Here is a 16,420-nt window from a genome sequence, read left to right as displayed (position 1 = left end):
ATCCATCCATCCCTAACCCTAACAGCAGTCATCTTCGCCTTCACCTTCACACCTAACCACACCGCAGCTCGATGCGGCACATCAAGTCAACACCAAGCTTGCATCGATACCGCTACTGTCGCAAGGTAATGTAATAAGCCACAATTGCAGCACGGCAAACACGGTCGCCATGGCCTCAACCCACACCAAAATTCAACAACACATCACCAATGATCGAGAGGAAGAAGATGACCGGATTGCGCCACCCTTTCCTGCAGCGCTGCCCGCCGTGATAAGAGACAGACCACTGAGCATCGTGGTGATGATACAGGCCACACGCTACATTCATTCATCTGTTTATCCTGATCGACTTGCCCCAACGTCTTGGCTGTCGCCGCTGCCCATGGCACAGCTTGTCTCTCTGTTTCCTTTTTGCGTAAAAGACTCTCGACGTTATCGCCATCGCCTTTCCATGTCCGCAGGTCAATCCATCCATTTATCCATCCTACACGATCCAGATCGCTAATTACCATCAGAGGTTTTGTTTCATCGACTCCAAACGACTCCTCCCCTCACTCTCTATCTGCGTCTTTAGACGAAAACATCCCTCTAGTGTTGGGTAATCAAGTCGACCTGCCGCCACACCCACAGAATCTAAGAATCGATGCAGCAGGAGAGACACTGTTGTAGCTCAAATTACCCCAACGCCGCCAGCAATGCCTACAAGACAGCATTCCCCTCCAGTGTCGCGCCATCGCTTATTTACAGTGTCTAGATGCCAGCCGTCATTGGATAATACCCATATCAGAGAACCCCCTGAACTATGTCTTGTGCTTTGTCGTTAACATTCTGTAATTCCCTTCACGTCGATCCTTCCCCTGTACAGATAAGCTAGGGAGGAAATAAGGGCAGATTGAATCAGCAAGTCAAGGCACTGAGATTTGAGGGCGGCGAAGCAGGCGGTAATCCCACGATGCACTATAATCCTGACGAACCCACAAAGCGATCACATACGACCATACCCACTGGATAACTCGGGATCCCGTCCGCTCTCCCATAGATAAGCCAGTGAGGGCCGGATTAGTAGTTGGTTCGGTGACGACCAGCGAATACCTGGTGTTGTATGTTTTTGCCTCTTTCTTTTTATTATTTGATATGAATATGACGGGTGAGCTGTGTGTTGCTGGATACGAAATATGCTGACTGCTTTGTACTTGCTCGCCGCCACTCACCTCTTACCTCGACTCTCAAAACCTCTGACATGATGTCACTCTAAATGGAATCGGATAGTGCAAAATAGTCAGCAAATCATAATGCAGGGGGTCGCCAAATCAGGAAGGAAAAAGCAGTACATGACTCGCGCAATACACTCAAGAGGGGTTCGCTCTTGTTAGGTACTTTAATACTTACTTGCCTGCAGGTAGCGACATAGAGATAAGATTATTAGGGCAATTAAGATAGGGGGTGACCGTTGTGTGTGGTAGCTTGTGTATGGGCAGCTTTGTCTTTGTTAGGCAGCTTTGTTTTTGCCGGGCAGCTCTTGCCTTTATGTAAGCACACTTCGCCTAGGCAGCTTTTCTTTGCGTGGGCAGCTTTGTTTTTGCCGGGCAGCTCTTGCCTTTATGTGTAAGCACACTTCGCCTAGGCAGCTTTTGTGCCACACTGAAAAACCTACCCTATTGCAAAAGCTGCCACAGGTCGTTTGCAATCATGGATTGACAGATTACGTCACTTACGTATCGATAAGCTCTTACTCCACTTTTCTAAATAAAAAACCGCGTGGCAGCCCATCAAGGTACGTATATACGCATCTAAAGGCTTCGTTTGCTTCTGACCTTGGCCGATTGATTCTCTTCGATTTCCAAGCAACACACACACACACACACACACGATGGCCATCAGGTGTCTCGGTTGCTGTCTCAGTCGCCCTCATCTCTTGCTCCCCAATGTCACTCGAAAGCATTGTGGATGCAATCAACAACGCTACTTGGGAAGACCCCTCAACACAAGCTGCTGTTGACCTGGTTTCCTTATGGGATCGCTTGGTGCAGCATCACCGTGCTGAATATAATAGTTCTTCCCGCGGCGCCGAATCCCGCCCGACACCCACCGAGATCCAGCTCGATCTTGCCCGTTTGGCCCTCGAAAAGATCTGCCCGCCTGTTCTTACCGCTGCCTGCTCACTTCGATACGACCGTCAACTCCAAGATAGAAGCCAGTCCTCTGACCTCAAACTCCGCGCCCGCCGCGTCGCCAAAAGCTTTGCTACGACACCGCACATTCTCTACTTTGTCCTTCGGGACGGAATCACAAGCCACGTTTTCCTCGACTCCCTGGGCCGTCTCTCGAAGCGGTCCCAACCACCCACGTTGCTCGAGCTTGCCACGCGGCTTCACCTAGCCTATCAAGAGAATTCCGGTGGCGATTCCGCCATCCGTCGTAAAACTCTACTTCGTTGGGGGTAAGTCCACCTCGTTTGCGCCCCTCGACATGCCCTGCCCCTCCCCTGCGCTTTGACACGCACTTGCTGATGGCATCTACGCACCAAACAGGGCAGACATCTGGCCATCAAAACGAACCAAAGTCTCGTACTCCACAGACTCGATCCGCGACCATCCCGCCTCATCTTTTCCGACGCCCGCGATGCCTACAGATACTCCCATGGCTCCTACCCCCGAGACCCCAAGGCCCAGAACCAGTCGTCGTGCCTTATCCGGCTCTCCTAGTCCTTCAATCTCGCCACATCAGCATTCTTCATTCTGGGATGCGAACGAAAACGCCCACGATGACCAAACCATGATGGGTATCTCGGTTACTCCTGTATCGACTCTGCAGCCTGTGCCAAAGGGAGCACTGCCAGCCCGTCTCAGTGCCGGTCCCAGTGCCGTAAGCCCAATCAATACGGCTCCCAAGAATATTGGGCCTTTGACACCGGTTCCGGTTCAGCCGGTGAAACGGCCTCACCTGAAGGCATTCCCCAAGGAACAATCGCAGCCATTGGCCACTCTACCCCAAGACAATACCTACCGACCAAACAAAAGGAGTTGCCAGCCATTAGTAGTTGATTAGGCAACTTCTTATAGGAGCATCCTTGGCCAGGTCGTGGACAGTCTAGACACACTCGATGATAAGCAATGGCTGAACGACGTGGTTGTTAACGCCTTGGTTAGTTGCCTACGCTCTAACAAAGTAGTGTAGATATCTAGCCTTGTCATTAAAGCGTGGAACAAGCCTGACAGGATGCGACAGAGGATTTTAACCTTACTTGGTGACCATGACATAGTGCTAATCCTGGCGTACAATAATTAGCAGAAGCACTAGGTGCTCTTCTGCTAGGTTCATTAGGATAACTATCTTGACGTCTATAATCCCCTTAGAAAGGAGGCTAAGGGTTCAGGTGTTCTAGTCTTACAAGTCATTTCATTTCTTAGCTAGCTTCTGCAAGGGCTATAAATTACCTAGAAAGACATAGTAAGGAAAAGCTACCTAAAGTAAGATAACATATAGGATTATAGAGTCTATGTTATTAAGATTACCTATATACTTACTATAAGGGTAGAGCTACTAGCTGTTCTTAATAATAGAGGTTTATGTTAAATAATAAAGCAGTAGCTAGTTATAATGTTGTATATACCCTAGGCACCATTAGAACTATGTATTACAGTAAGTAAAGCCTTATTATAAATTATAGGTATTAGGATAATCTGCTGCGCTGGAGTAACAGCAGTAATATATATCTTGGGGGCACCCCCTGATAATTTGATCCAGCGTGAGGTCCTCTCTCTTGGGATATAATAATACAAAGACGTAATTACTATCCTGCTTAAAAGCCACCTAAAGCACATTAAGCGTGTTTAAGAGCTACATAAGGCTACTCTTGCAAACAGGAGAGTTATTAACACACTGTCAGCGTACGCCGCAATCCGCAACAAATACCCTAGTACTACAGAGTTAGTGCTTTTCCATAATGCACTAGTGTATATTAACATAGCTTCAAGCCTAGTGGTCTCTGGCCGTGGCTAGTCCTTTATCCAGGAACAAGAAGCCTACGTTGACGAGCTGTGGGGTAGGAATGCTGTTCGGATCTTGATGCTGCATCGCATCTTGTAGCGGCAGGTGGAATTGTCAGAAGCAAGGGCCCAGCTGTTGGCCTTTTCAAAAGGGAATTGAGGCTGGTAGATTGCGAGCTTATGGGGGCGTCTACGAAACAAACATGGACTTACAATAGTGCTTGGTGCAATTCAAAGGATTAACTAGCAACAGCATGGACTTGGGGACCTTGTACAGCATCGGTTTTGAGAATCATTGATAGGAATTTTCCAACCCTGTTTGGCTTTCACACGATTCGCGCGCTTCTCAATGTCGGTGTTCCCTTTGTTACTAGATGCCACGCACCTTATCGCCGGATGGAGGACCCCCCGCGCGTTATGTTCTGAGTGAATCCCCTCATGAAGGTGTCGCGATGATCTCATATGCATTATGGTGCCCATGGCGGACCTAAAACAGCCCACGACATCGTTGGGCATGCGACGTTATAGCAAAACAACCCGCTATATCCCCTTCTTCCGTTAACACGTGAGTCTAAAGACGACACCAATTTGTCAACGCATGAATCGGCCCGAGTGTGCCTGCTGCCTGTTCTGGCAGCTTTCAATGCTGCCCGAGCGTGGGCAGCTTTTACGGTTCGGCCAGAATCTCACTCACATGGCACTTCATTATCCCAATTGTGCCCGACACCCTAGAGGCACGACGTCACAGGCTCTCGAGGGCCAGGCGCCGGGGCGAGATCCTACGGCGGTGGTGGCCGCTTTGCCTCCGGCGGCCGATATCGACAGACAAGCCAGTACCTCGGCTTCCAAGAGTGCCTGGTTGGGCGATCCCGCGATATATTCGGCAGCTTCTTCCCTTATACTAGTGGGGGTCCGTTTGGTCATCCTTTTAGAAGCCATGGCGATGATGACGATGACAATGGCGATGACAGCGATTCAACAAACTTGCAGTAACGTACTTGCATAGTGAGTCGCAGATCATAGTGAGTTACGCACGTCCTCTGCTTTTCTACCTCTTTGACCTTTACACCTACTTTTTTCTATGTACAACTATAAACTCTTCTTCTAAAGAAAGCTGAATTATCCTTGCCCTCTAAGCTATCTAAAAAGACCTAAAAATGTCTATATAAAAAGCAGCTGTTACCTTTAACGTCCTTAAATTAACTCTCTATAACTAATATATAGGATATATTATATAAGATAAGATATATCTAAAATTAAAGAAGATAATAAAAGTAAAAAAAAAGGTAATTCTTAAGAAGGTTATTAACCTAATTAATTAAAGGTTTCTTTTATAATAAGAAAATATATAAAAAATAGCTAATTTTCTCTTAGATTTATATAATATAATATATATTAGACCTTAATAAGTAAAGAACTTTATATAATAATAACCTTAATTAAAAATATAATTTTAATATTAAATTAACTATTAGAAGGCCTTAGCTAAAAATCTTATAATTATATAAGGCTAGTTTATATTTATATAAAATATAATTATAAAGTATAAAATATAGGATTATAATATTTATAATTTTAATAAGACTAGGTTTTTAATAAGAATACTATTATATATAAAGGTTATTATAACCTTTAACTATAAGAGAAGGCCTTATATAAAGTAGCCTAGTAATTAAAAATAGGTTTTTATTATTTAAGGTATATATATAAATAGCTAAGTAATACCTTTATATATTATTATAAAAAGTAAATATTACTTTTTTTACTAGTATACTAATAGCTAATTTTTAGTTAACTAGTATATTTACTTAAATAAAAATAAATAAATAATAAATAAAATTAGCCTAGATTAATTAAATTATTTTAACTAGTATATAAAGTCTTATATAAAAAGTACTTATTAACTTCTAATCTTTAATAACTATAATAACTATAAATTAACTAAATTTAATAATTTTTATAAAGAATAAAATATTATTATTTTATATATATTTCTTTATTTATTATATAAGCTTTACCCTTTTAATATAGGTTATTTTAGCCTATTAAAGTACTTATATAGTAAAAAAATTAAAAAAATAATATAAATATAGATTTTATATATTATAAAGGTTAACTTTTTTTTTACTTTTAAAGTAGTATTTTTTACTTTAATAAAAAAAAAAAATATATAAGCTAGCTTTATATAGGCTAGCTTTATACCTTTTAACCTTAAAGTAGTTATTTTTTACCTAGATTTTAAGCTAAATATACTAATACTTATTAGCTTATATTTAAGTAGCTTAAGCTTATAAGACCTAAAGATACTAACTATAGTACTAAAAGGTATATAAAGTACTAGTTTACTTAAAAAAAGAATCTAAGGTTATTAAGGTAGCTTTTTAATACTAATATATAAAGTTATTAACTTTTAAGCTAAAGGTATTAGTAAGTTAGCCTATAGGCTTACTATTATAAAGGCTAAGAACTACTAGCTTTATATAAGAATAAAAGTACTAAGTAAGTATTAGAAGGCTAAAAAGGCCTAACTATATCTTAGAGGGTTACTTAATATAGCTAAAGTAAAGGCACTATAAGGAGAAAAAAAAGATATTAAAGCTAAAGGTAAAAAAACATCCTAAAAGAAGACTTATATAGAGGGTAGTAAACTATATATATAATAATATAGTAATTATAAAAAGACTAGATATAATATATAAACCTATTAAGTAGTTTAAGATAGTAATAAAGAAGATAGTAATAAGTAGTTTTAATTAATTTTATATATTATAGCTTAATTAACTTATAGAAAAAGTAAAAAGGTAGAAGGAAGTATATAACTTACTATAATCTATGACTTACTATATAAGTATGTTACCTTAAAACAGTAACTAAATACTAATAGACATCTTGTGGCTAAAGTGTAGATGTAATATACCTGTATAAATTGTCTGCCTGCACTGGGCGGCAAAGGTGATTTAATTTACATAAAGCTTAAACAGTCATGCAGGAGGCAAGGAAGCAAGACCGCAACCAACATATCAGTGTGAGATGTGACGACAGCTTCTCAGCTCGTATCTCCTCTCCGTCTCGTTCCTTGTCATTCTACTCCATCCACCGCTTTCTCTCTCCGCTCTCCTGACCTCGGATTCAAACACCACTACCAAAGGAGGTTTGCCTGACACAGTTCCATCCGTTTTGGGATGGCCATCAATCGGAGCCAGAGACAACTAGTCCGTGCACCACGCGATGCCTGTCATGGCAAAGAAACATAAGATATCACTGGGCAACAGGGGAAAGCTCTCTGCCCGCCTCATGGTTGGATGCTCTTAGCAAGTCCGTCCATTCATCCGGCTCCTCTTCAACTCGCCAACAACGCTCTTCTTCTGCGCGCAGCCACACTCGCAGAGAAGCCAGGGAACAGGGCAACATAATAAGAAACCTCATCACCACGGCTCTAGTATGTGGTGCTGCAGCCGCTGTGTTCTGGATCGCGTGACTGCGCAGCCCACCGTTGCCGGTGCCTATCATGAGAGTTGACAGTCCCTCCATCTCCAAACGTCCCACGGTCGTCCATACACCATCGCCCACATCTGCGACGTGCGCCGGAACTACCTGTCCTTCAGCTAGGTGACGCATGTTCAAACGCTATACGAGGCCTTGGGCGAGACCACAAAGAAGAATGTCGTTGAATGGCCACCATCAGCCGCCAAAGCGCGGCGTCTAGATGCTCACTACCTTGGCGAGCGATATAATGGACCATTGGTATCTATCTCACATGCATTCATAGCCCGTCCTCTGAAGACCTTGACCTCACATGCGCCTCCTACTCTGCCGCTCAACCATGATCGACTATGTTGTTGCACGTGGCAAGTTGACCGTAGAACGCGTCGTCTTCCCAGGACCTAAGTACCTTTCTCCGTCTCCTCCTCATCGCCCCCCCCCCCCCCCCCCCCCCAAAAGTGTCGTGACTGACTTGCATTTATCCCCCAGCTGCTGTGAATGGTGATGAAATGGCACAAGAGGTTGCATAGCTTAACATATGGGACAATTGTAAATCTCTCGCAGGTGTACTATACCATAGAACATAGAGGGCCTTCATCACCTCTGAAGAGCGAGGTTGTGGTCTCTCCTCCCTCTTTGCTTCGTCATGTTTTGTTCTTATCTGATGCCGTTATATTCTTAGCTAACTAGAGTTAGGAGGATTCGGAGGAAGACACGGATGACCGACCATCAGCTTCACAACCACCCAAGACGCCAACCTCGGGATCTGTATCTACAAAACCTGCATCGCAAGAACACGAGAGCGACTAGGGGGGTCCTCAATACCGACCGTGCTTCAATAGACCACCTGTAGCAACGCCCGTAATTGTTCCGCCTGAGAACCACTATGTTTCTAATTGCCTGCAGTAAGCTAGTAGCAAGGCTAACCTGGACAGCCTTCTCCCACAGAGACACACCTCGCGTTCTCTACTAGTAATTTGCAAGGCTGGGACCAGCAATATATACATATATAGAGAACACTAGAGCTAGAATTCAAGGGGCTTTACGTTAACCCTCCTGTTGGTATAACAGGTGGGTGCCAATAACGGCTGGCCTTCCGGCCGGGCTGGAGCAATAGATCTTGGATTGGATATCTACGATTGCACGAAGAGGGGAAGGAATCTAGGAAGGGGGATCGTCTAGATGGGCGATCTATATAGGGGCTGTGACCGGCGTCCCGGTTGATTCGGTTCCGGATATCCTGCCAGGATATCCCTGATGCCAATTATTCCAACAACTCCCCTTTTAATCCACGCGCCTAATAATCTCAAGACCTTTCATACACCAACCCAAGTCTATATGTTCACAACAGATCACAATTCTTAAGTAACTGAGCGTGCAGACATTACATATGTAAATTCACTATACTGGTAAAAGAAGCCGCCATAACCCGTCAGTGCATCGTGAGAATCAGCTAGCAGAGGGAGGGGGCAGCGCTTCATTCAGATCAACTCAACTAACCAACTTACCCACCCTCATAAAGAGGACGCAAGAGATCCGTAGTAATATTTATCCATCCTCTGTATCCTACCCCTAATCAATACAGGTCAGGACCATAAGAACAATTCTACTATTAATGGCAAACAGAAGCATACTTCTCTACAACTCAACAGCCCGAAGGGCTTCCAAGTGACAACAAATGGCCAGACGTATATCGAACTTTTCGCACATCAATTTCTTCAACATATCAAACTCGTCTGCACATCGAATTCTTTTACATATCCGATCCTTCTACACGTCGAATGTCTAGTATATAAAGCTTTCTATAAGGTAAAAAGCCTCCTCAAGCGGGATCAAGGGAGGGAATCATCAAGAGTCGGACGTCATTAATCATGTCCCAAGTGTCGGAGTCCGCAGTTAATTACGAACCTGAGGTACAGATACTGTTTCAGGCACAACTAGAGAATTCTGACGAGATGAGATTGAATCTGGACGACGCTGCTTGTCTTTTCAGATTTAAAATGTCAGAAAATCAAATAACTTTGTTGGAAGGTGGTCGTTATAGTTGATCTGTTTTTATAGTTAAAGAAGAAAAACCCGGACAGGCTCAGACAATAACTAACACTCAACACAACATCGTGTCACCATACGATATGTCTCAATCACCAGCAGATGAGAATCAGACGGACTTGGGAGCAGGATTGGCACAACAATGATTTGATGCTTGAGGCATTGGCATCAGGTGCAAGCAAAAATGGCGGCGGTGAAGACGCGCTTCTGCAGCCAAAGTAGACATTGTTAATAGAGGAATTGGTTCAGTTTGTACTAGCAAGACTAGGTGCTGACAATCGTGCGGTATACACAGTGAAACTTTAGATGTTCACAAGGCTGGTTCTCTTTACCTAGGGAACACCGCGTCTTACAGGAATGATTGCAGCAGATCGGATTGCTCGGAATAACAGCATCCAGCCAGCCCCATCACCTCCCGCGCAATGCACGGAAATAGCACCGAGCCGTCGCGGCGACAAAATAGCACGCCAATTGTACACTCGCAGATGTGCCGCCGCCCAGTTCCAAGGCCGCTAGTGGCATCTCTGGTTCCAAGACGCCCTATGACTTCTTCCTCCCGCTCCATGCTCTCTGGCCTGACGCCCAGCTCGCCATTGCCTCACGTCAGACTGGTGTCAAGCGCGGACCGTGTGTTGTCATGCATCATGGCGGAGATGTGTTTGACGCCGGAAAGACGAGCAAGACCAAGCGTAGCATAGCAGGCTTAGTGATACCTTGGATATAATCCTTGGCCATGTTGCTGCCATGTTGCTTGGCACCCGCTGCTCTATAAAGCACGGTCTTTGTTGCCTTCGGGCACTTTGACTCAGTACCATGTTTAACTGCTGCTAGAGCCGCGGCGCGAGGGGATCATGGGCGGTATCGTGATTGACGGCTGCTGGTTTCGTCATCGAATCAAATGAAGCGAGTATTGGTTCTCGACTCAATGTCGTCAAAGAGGAGAAAGGAGTAGGAGTAGGAGGGGAGTGTTGAAAGTAAAATTGATTTACATCGTCGAGATGCAACTATTGACAGAAATAATTTCAGCAAAGGGTCAAAACAACACACGCAGGGCAGGGCAGAGCACAGGATGGAAAGGTAACTTGATCAATCGTCGTTCATGCTCCTTGCGGGAAGAGACGAAGGCGGGGAAGCAAGTAAAGCCCCCCGCCAAAGGTTGATTAATGATGGTACCTAATCCATACATGTCTACCAGCAGTAGGCGCAGGATGTATTGATAATTGCAGGGACTCTTGCATGGATTGGATGGATACTCTCCTCATGTGTTGAAGGTGATTGGCGTGACGTATATGAAGAGAAGGAGAAGAAAAAGAAAAGGACGTCGACCTTAAGAGGCACCGGCTGTCTTGGGTAAGCATGTACCTCACCCTGCCAGTGGGTTTCCCACAGGCCGACACAGCGGCTACTGTTAACTGTGGCGTGACGCCTATCATGATGGCACACTTAGTTAGGTTTGGCTGTGGCGGTGGCAGTGGTAGCTGTGGCGGGTTACATCTAATCAACGAGATACATGTAGGTAACCCTGTTCTGACGCGCCGACATCATTTTCAAAGCCCTGTTGCCACATAAATTTACCATCTACAGCGGCTACTCGGACGAGAACCTCATTCATTTCATCTACTATTAATTAACAAGGCAAACAAGCACAAAAATAGACACGTGCGCACGCATCCACGAGGTAGTGGTTGACTGCGTTTATCTTCCCTCCCCTTTTTCTTTCCGAGTCATTAAATTCCATCTTACCTTCTTTCCCTCCGTATCCCAGGCCCTTCTTAGCTCAAGCTAGCTTCTGCTTCTTTGCTAACACGCCTCATTGAACAGGTCAAGCCGCCGAGGCTTACCGGCACACCCTTGCTGGCCAAGCTCTGCCTCGTTCTCCACCTCGGTCACTCGAGGAGGAGACGTGTCGCAAGGTTGACGACTTGGACCGGAACAACGACGGCCGCAATGCCCACGGCTATCGTGACGAACTCGACGACATTCATCTCTAGCCCAAGGCCAAAGCTACGCTGGCTGCCGTCGCGGTTGACACCTCCCTCCCGACCACCGGCGGCACAACCAACGACAATCCGCCCAAGACAAACCTCGGGCGATCACTTGAGCAATGATGCCCGGCAGATGATGAGCGGCCTGCGCGAGGGGGGCTGCTACATTTGAATCGAGCAGCCAACGCCCGATAAAAAGGCTGCACGCAGTTGCGGCGTACATCATCAATGTCGCCCTCAGATTGCCAACAGAGGCATCAAAGCCTGCACTCGCAGCACAACCTACGACGCCCCGCCACAACATCGTGCTACGACAAATCGGGCCACGACTTGCGGAAATTAGCTGCCAAGCGCGAGCTGGAGATAGAGAGAGAGAGAGAGGATGAAGAAGTAAAGGGGAGCACAAGTGGGAGAGTCGCGTAACTTGTCACAACGCAATTACACGCAGGATCACCAACATTATAGCTATAGTCAACTATTTAAAGTACCTTCCTATTAATAGTACATAACTAGCTGCTGTTAAAGTAAAGGAGGAGGATCTTAGTAAAAGTAGATCTTGAACTTATTAATATCCTATAGCTCTTAGTTGAATTTGTAATTAAGCTTCTAGCTAAGCTAACAGACTTATTAGGTTTGTTAATCTCCTGGATCTTGCTGTGCGGGCGATTAATAGATGTGGGTAGGTTAGCCCCTCCTTGCTTGTAGGGTGCAAGGAACAAGATTAAGGACAACACAAGCGTTAGGCAGCTCCCGCTTTGCGTCAAAGAGTGGGTATCTAGAGTAAGGAGCGACAAGGATGATGATGACGACAACGACAAGGCGATAGCAACCGTCAATGTCGGAGAACACTCTTGTGTTGTTGCGTGCTGGATGGTCTGGGCGACTTGGATGGTTTGGCATTGAAGATGGTCGGATTCGCGGCTCTGATCTCGTATCTAGGTAGGGCGCTCCCTCGACTTGGTAGAGTAAGGTGTGGGCCAGACAGGCCTTGGATGCTAGGTAATGTGATGCAGAGGCATGGGGTGAAGGCAATCCTGTCAGCGCGAGTCGCATCTTTGTAAGCGCGGAGCGGATGGAAGAGATAAGGGACACAAGAGAAGAGCTCCGTCAGTGGCGCAGTATACGTACGCTGAAGAACATGACGGACGGAGTGCCGTTTTGGCTTACCGAACTTGCAGTGTAGACATTGCATTATCTGAGGTTGTTCTCGGGAGTCTGATGGGTCGGGAGTCGAGCCCATCTCGGAGACTAGGTACTCGGCTTTCGCAGCGCATTGGAAGCCGAGGCTCGGGAATTCCCCATCGTGTTCAGTGTTGCGAGAAAACTTGGGGACGAATCGAGGGTCAAAGACGTGGGCGAGATGTAGTGTAGGCAGACGAGGTTGCGTGTTGGGTTGCGATGGAGAACCGACGACTCGAGGGACACGGGGTTTGGCGTTGGGAATAGAATCATGGAGTTGCTATTGATGTAATAATGGGAGGTTTTAGCTTGGAGTGGCGCTGTCGAGCAAAAAGAGAATTGTTAAAGCTTAAAGATATCTCTGGACCTAATTACACCATGCCTCGTTTTGCTTGCAGGAGGGGCACAAGATGTATAAGGTGAGGTGAGGTGAGGTGGGAGCGTATGACAACACCAGCCGAGAAGGCGCGATGTTTTTTTTTTTTTTTTTTTTTTTTTTTTTTTTTTTTTTTTTTTTTTTTTGACCATCTGCAAGGGGATGCAGGCCTCAGCCGAGGTTGTCGTTTCGGCTGCGCAGACCTAACCTGACCCACAAGGGAGAGTCGAAGTTTTTATTTCATTTGTTTTTAGCGTGTTTAGGCGTGGTTCGCGTTCTGTTCTTCTTCTTTTATTCCCCGCTACAAATGGTCTGCCATAGACTCTAATCTCCAGACATGACAATACGTGTGATCTAAAAGGCAGCACCTCTGGTCTATATAACATCCTGATAGGGCCTCTGGCCTTGTATTGTGTGTGTGTAGAGCTTCTGCCAATGACGACTTTCACTTCGGCCGCCGGCCGGCCTGGCAATTCACCACTGAACTTCGAACAGTTAATGGGCACTCTTGGTCACGTGAATTCAACAAGTTGGAATCTGAAATCAAAGGTGTATTATTGCACTTTGGGTATTAAGTAAAAGACTTTTCCCCTCCCACACCTAACTAGCCTAGATAAACTTGCCCTTAGGCAATCCGCCCAGAAGAAACGCTGCAATTCGAACCCTTTGCCGCTGTTGCTGCCGCCGCCGCCGTCCTCCGAGTCAGTCTAAAGTCCCCTGATTTCACGCGCTGCCGACCTCTGTGTTGTCCCGATCCAGCCAATCCAATCACTACTGCTGTTAGCAAATGTCCCAAGCATCATCACAGATCAACTCACCTAACCCATAGTGGCCTATGGATTATCCATCTTATAGATAGCCTCTGTTACTACAAGAATTATATTAGCAAAGTAATTAGACACTCCTTTATGCCCTAAGAGCTTCTTAAGCTCTGTTAGGTTATATTAAAGCTTGTTTATCTTAAGAGAGATCTTTTCCCTTATATCTTAGCTAGAGTCTTTAGCTAGTAGCTTTAGGCTAAAGATAGCTATAGCTAACTTAAAGGCTAAAGGAAGGCTATTAAACTAGGCGTCTTTATTAACCCCTATAAGGCTAAGTTATCTAGTAAGATAGCTAGTTTAAATAGGATCTCTACATACTATATATAGCATATAGTAGTTATATAGCTAGGTTAGACCCTAGGGGTTTTATACTATTAATTACAAGGTTATTTTTAAAGTTATGTTTATATAGGCTTATAAGATATAAATAAGATAGAAAGAGGGAAGAAGAGACTAAGCCTAGCTTTAGCTACCTTTTTATATGCTAGCAAGTAAAGCTATCTCTAGTACTGTTGTTAGTAGTTGTGACTTAAGGCGCAAGGTTTTTAACGACCTTGGTGGCGGCAGAGTCATTGTGTGGCTTGTAGGTTAGTTGCCCTGTTAATGGCGAAGCCATTGCGACCTTGGTGGTAGGTTTAATAATGGCATCATTGTGACGAAGCCATCGCGACCTTGGTGGTAGGTTTGATAATGGCATCATCGCGAGTACGTCAGTCACGCCCTTGTCGTTCAGTGTGGCTTGCCCGCGAACCGGCGCGACCTTATTTAACAGCGTTGCTGCTGACGTTCTGGCGCCTAAAGGTTGGTTGCGTATGTATCTAGGCCATGGTTGAAGTGAAGTTAGATTTGGCTGCTGCTCTGCGTTAACGGGTATTATATACTGTATTAAGATATTGAGATCCGGCATAGGTCAGAGATGCCCTGTATTGGGTTTTATGTACTGTGATATTACATATGTATTGGGTGAACTGCACTATACCACTTATGGGGGTTTAGAGCAACTATATCTATTAATAACATCCTGATAGTTCACAGCGTTGGTGATGGTTATTGCTTAAATGAAGTGACTTCTAAACGACGTCTGAAGTATTAATTGCTACACTGAGTTAACGACAACTGGCCTTTGTACCTACCAAGTAGCCCCAAGTTACCCAGCCCATCTATCAACCATAGCGTAACAAAAGCTTGCAAAGCATCTTGTGGTTTTCGCAAGTCCCAGCCCTAGAGATTAATTAAACCTTTAGGCCTCTATCATCAAGCACCAGCCTTGCTGCATTGATGACCTTGCTCAGCTTCGTGTCCACAGGGTCTACGTCGCTAGCTAGGGCAAATGGGGGTACGTTGCTGCGGAAGCTGGCGTCGGCCGCGACGATGCTAGCGCAGAGGAAGACAAGCAGCTTGCGTCTTGTAGCTGCCTTCTTCATGACTTTCGGTGCAGAGGCAGATGGCGTCCCAGTGTCCTATTTGGGGTTTTCATGATGGCTGCCCATTTTGCGGTGGGCAGCTGTGATTGACCGGGCAGGGGATTGGGGTTTGCGATCGGCAGGGCTGGGACGGCTGGGACAGAGTGGTTGGCTGCGAAGTTTGAGTCGCCACGGAGGGTGGAGGACAGGTCAAGCGGCAGCATATTGGCCTAGCAGTGTGTCGTACGTATGTGCTACGACTGGTTAACGAGGCAAGACAAGACAGACAGACACACATGGAGGGTTGGCTCCGATATTACCTATCTGAGTGGAGAGGGGTGGACAGGCGGCCTGGCTGGCTGCAAGCACATCTGGACGTAGTGGTTTGTTGACTTTGAAGACGCAGCCGATGATGGAGGGATGGATACTTGACTAGGGTGAAGAGAAAAAGAAGATAGCTAGCCGTATATGCGTGTCGGCAAAGGGTGGTCTAATGGCTGGCAGGTTTGTTGCTATTGGGCGGTGGCGAGGGGGCAGCTTTTCCGGCTGCGTGCCAAGCGCGTTGCGCTGTCTTGGATCTGCCATGTGTGATCTCGACATTAGGTCTGACGCTGTTGTGTTGTTAGATCTTTGCGGTCGACTGCGAGGGCTTCAGAGAGGGGGAAGAGACGGGAGAGGGAGATAAGAAAGGTGGAACTGAAATATGGCATACGAGTTAAATGATGGTGCCTCACTACCTAGGGAGGTGCCTCCTACCCTCTTGGGCAAACGTTCTTACCTAAGCTCTCGGTCTCAGTACTTACTTTCTTAGTTGGGGGCCCTTGGAGAGGAAGGAACAAAAACCCTGCGAAATGGCAAGAACCTCGCACTTAGCCTGATGGGTGGATGGGCTGCTGCTCTACACGCTCCTCTTGAATGATCTAGACCCCATTACATAAGCATTGGTTGCTTGCATTCGTTGAAGTAGATTGAAGCTGGAACGATCCTTGGGGTTGCAGTCTGGGAATTGGGGTATATGGAATTATATCTAGCGCTCCTGGAGTGCAAGGGGAGGATGTGGCAAAATTTCGCCACAACCCCCCCCTCCGTTACACCATCGCTGGTGTCATCGCACCAATTGTGTCGCCGCCCAGCG

The 16,420-nt window shown here is 45.7% G+C and overlaps 3 protein-coding genes across 3 annotated transcripts; 1 reads left to right on the top strand and 2 right to left on the bottom strand.

The window, feature by feature from the left end:
- Positions 1-1,850: 1,850 nt before the first annotated feature.
- LY79DRAFT_105357 (uncharacterized protein) lies at positions 1,851-3,494 on the top strand. The gene is made up of 2 exons (XM_060550658.1): positions 1,851-2,440; positions 2,532-3,494. Exons 1-2 carry the CDS (start codon positions 1,926-1,928, stop codon positions 3,046-3,048), a joined length of 1,032 nt encoding a protein of 343 aa, XP_060407348.1. The 5' UTR covers positions 1,851-1,925; the 3' UTR covers positions 3,049-3,494.
- Positions 3,495-10,137: 6,643 nt separating this feature from the next.
- Positions 10,138-10,695, bottom strand: LY79DRAFT_681396 (uncharacterized protein). Its single transcript, XM_060564562.1, has one exon. It carries the CDS (start codon positions 10,334-10,336, stop codon positions 10,157-10,159), a length of 180 nt encoding a protein of 59 aa, XP_060407347.1. The 5' UTR covers positions 10,337-10,695; the 3' UTR covers positions 10,138-10,156.
- A 4,185-nt stretch (positions 10,696-14,880) lies between these two features.
- Positions 14,881-15,896, bottom strand: LY79DRAFT_572627 (uncharacterized protein). Its single transcript, XM_060559384.1, has one exon. It carries the CDS (start codon positions 15,581-15,583, stop codon positions 15,356-15,358), a length of 228 nt encoding a protein of 75 aa, XP_060407346.1. The 5' UTR covers positions 15,584-15,896; the 3' UTR covers positions 14,881-15,355.
- Positions 15,897-16,420: the final 524 nt, after the last annotated feature.

Source organism: Colletotrichum navitas (genome assembly GCF_030913465.1).
Source record: "Colletotrichum navitas strain CBS 125086 chromosome Unknown LY79scaffold_159, whole genome shotgun sequence".
Lineage (NCBI taxonomy): Eukaryota > Fungi > Ascomycota > Sordariomycetes > Glomerellales > Glomerellaceae > Colletotrichum > Colletotrichum navitas.
Note: the sequence above shows the minus strand (reverse complement) of the source record. Positions and strands in the feature narration are given on the sequence as shown.

Bases quoted from the DNA above. Each gene is read 5' to 3' on its own strand.
- LY79DRAFT_681396 (XM_060564562.1), bottom strand. From the start codon at position 10,336: ATGGTACTGAGTCAAAGTGCCCGAAGGCAACAAAGACCGTGCTTTATA.
- LY79DRAFT_105357 (XM_060550658.1), top strand. From the start codon at position 1,926: ATGTCACTCGAAAGCATTGTGGATGCAATCAACAACGCTACTTGGGAA. The intron at 2,441-2,531 runs GTAAGTCCACCT...CGCACCAAACAG, and splicing joins AAAACTCTACTTCGTTGGGG to GGCAGACATCTGGCCATCAA.
- LY79DRAFT_572627 (XM_060559384.1), bottom strand. From the start codon at position 15,583: ATGTGTGTCTGTCTGTCTTGTCTTGCCTCGTTAACCAGTCGTAGCACA.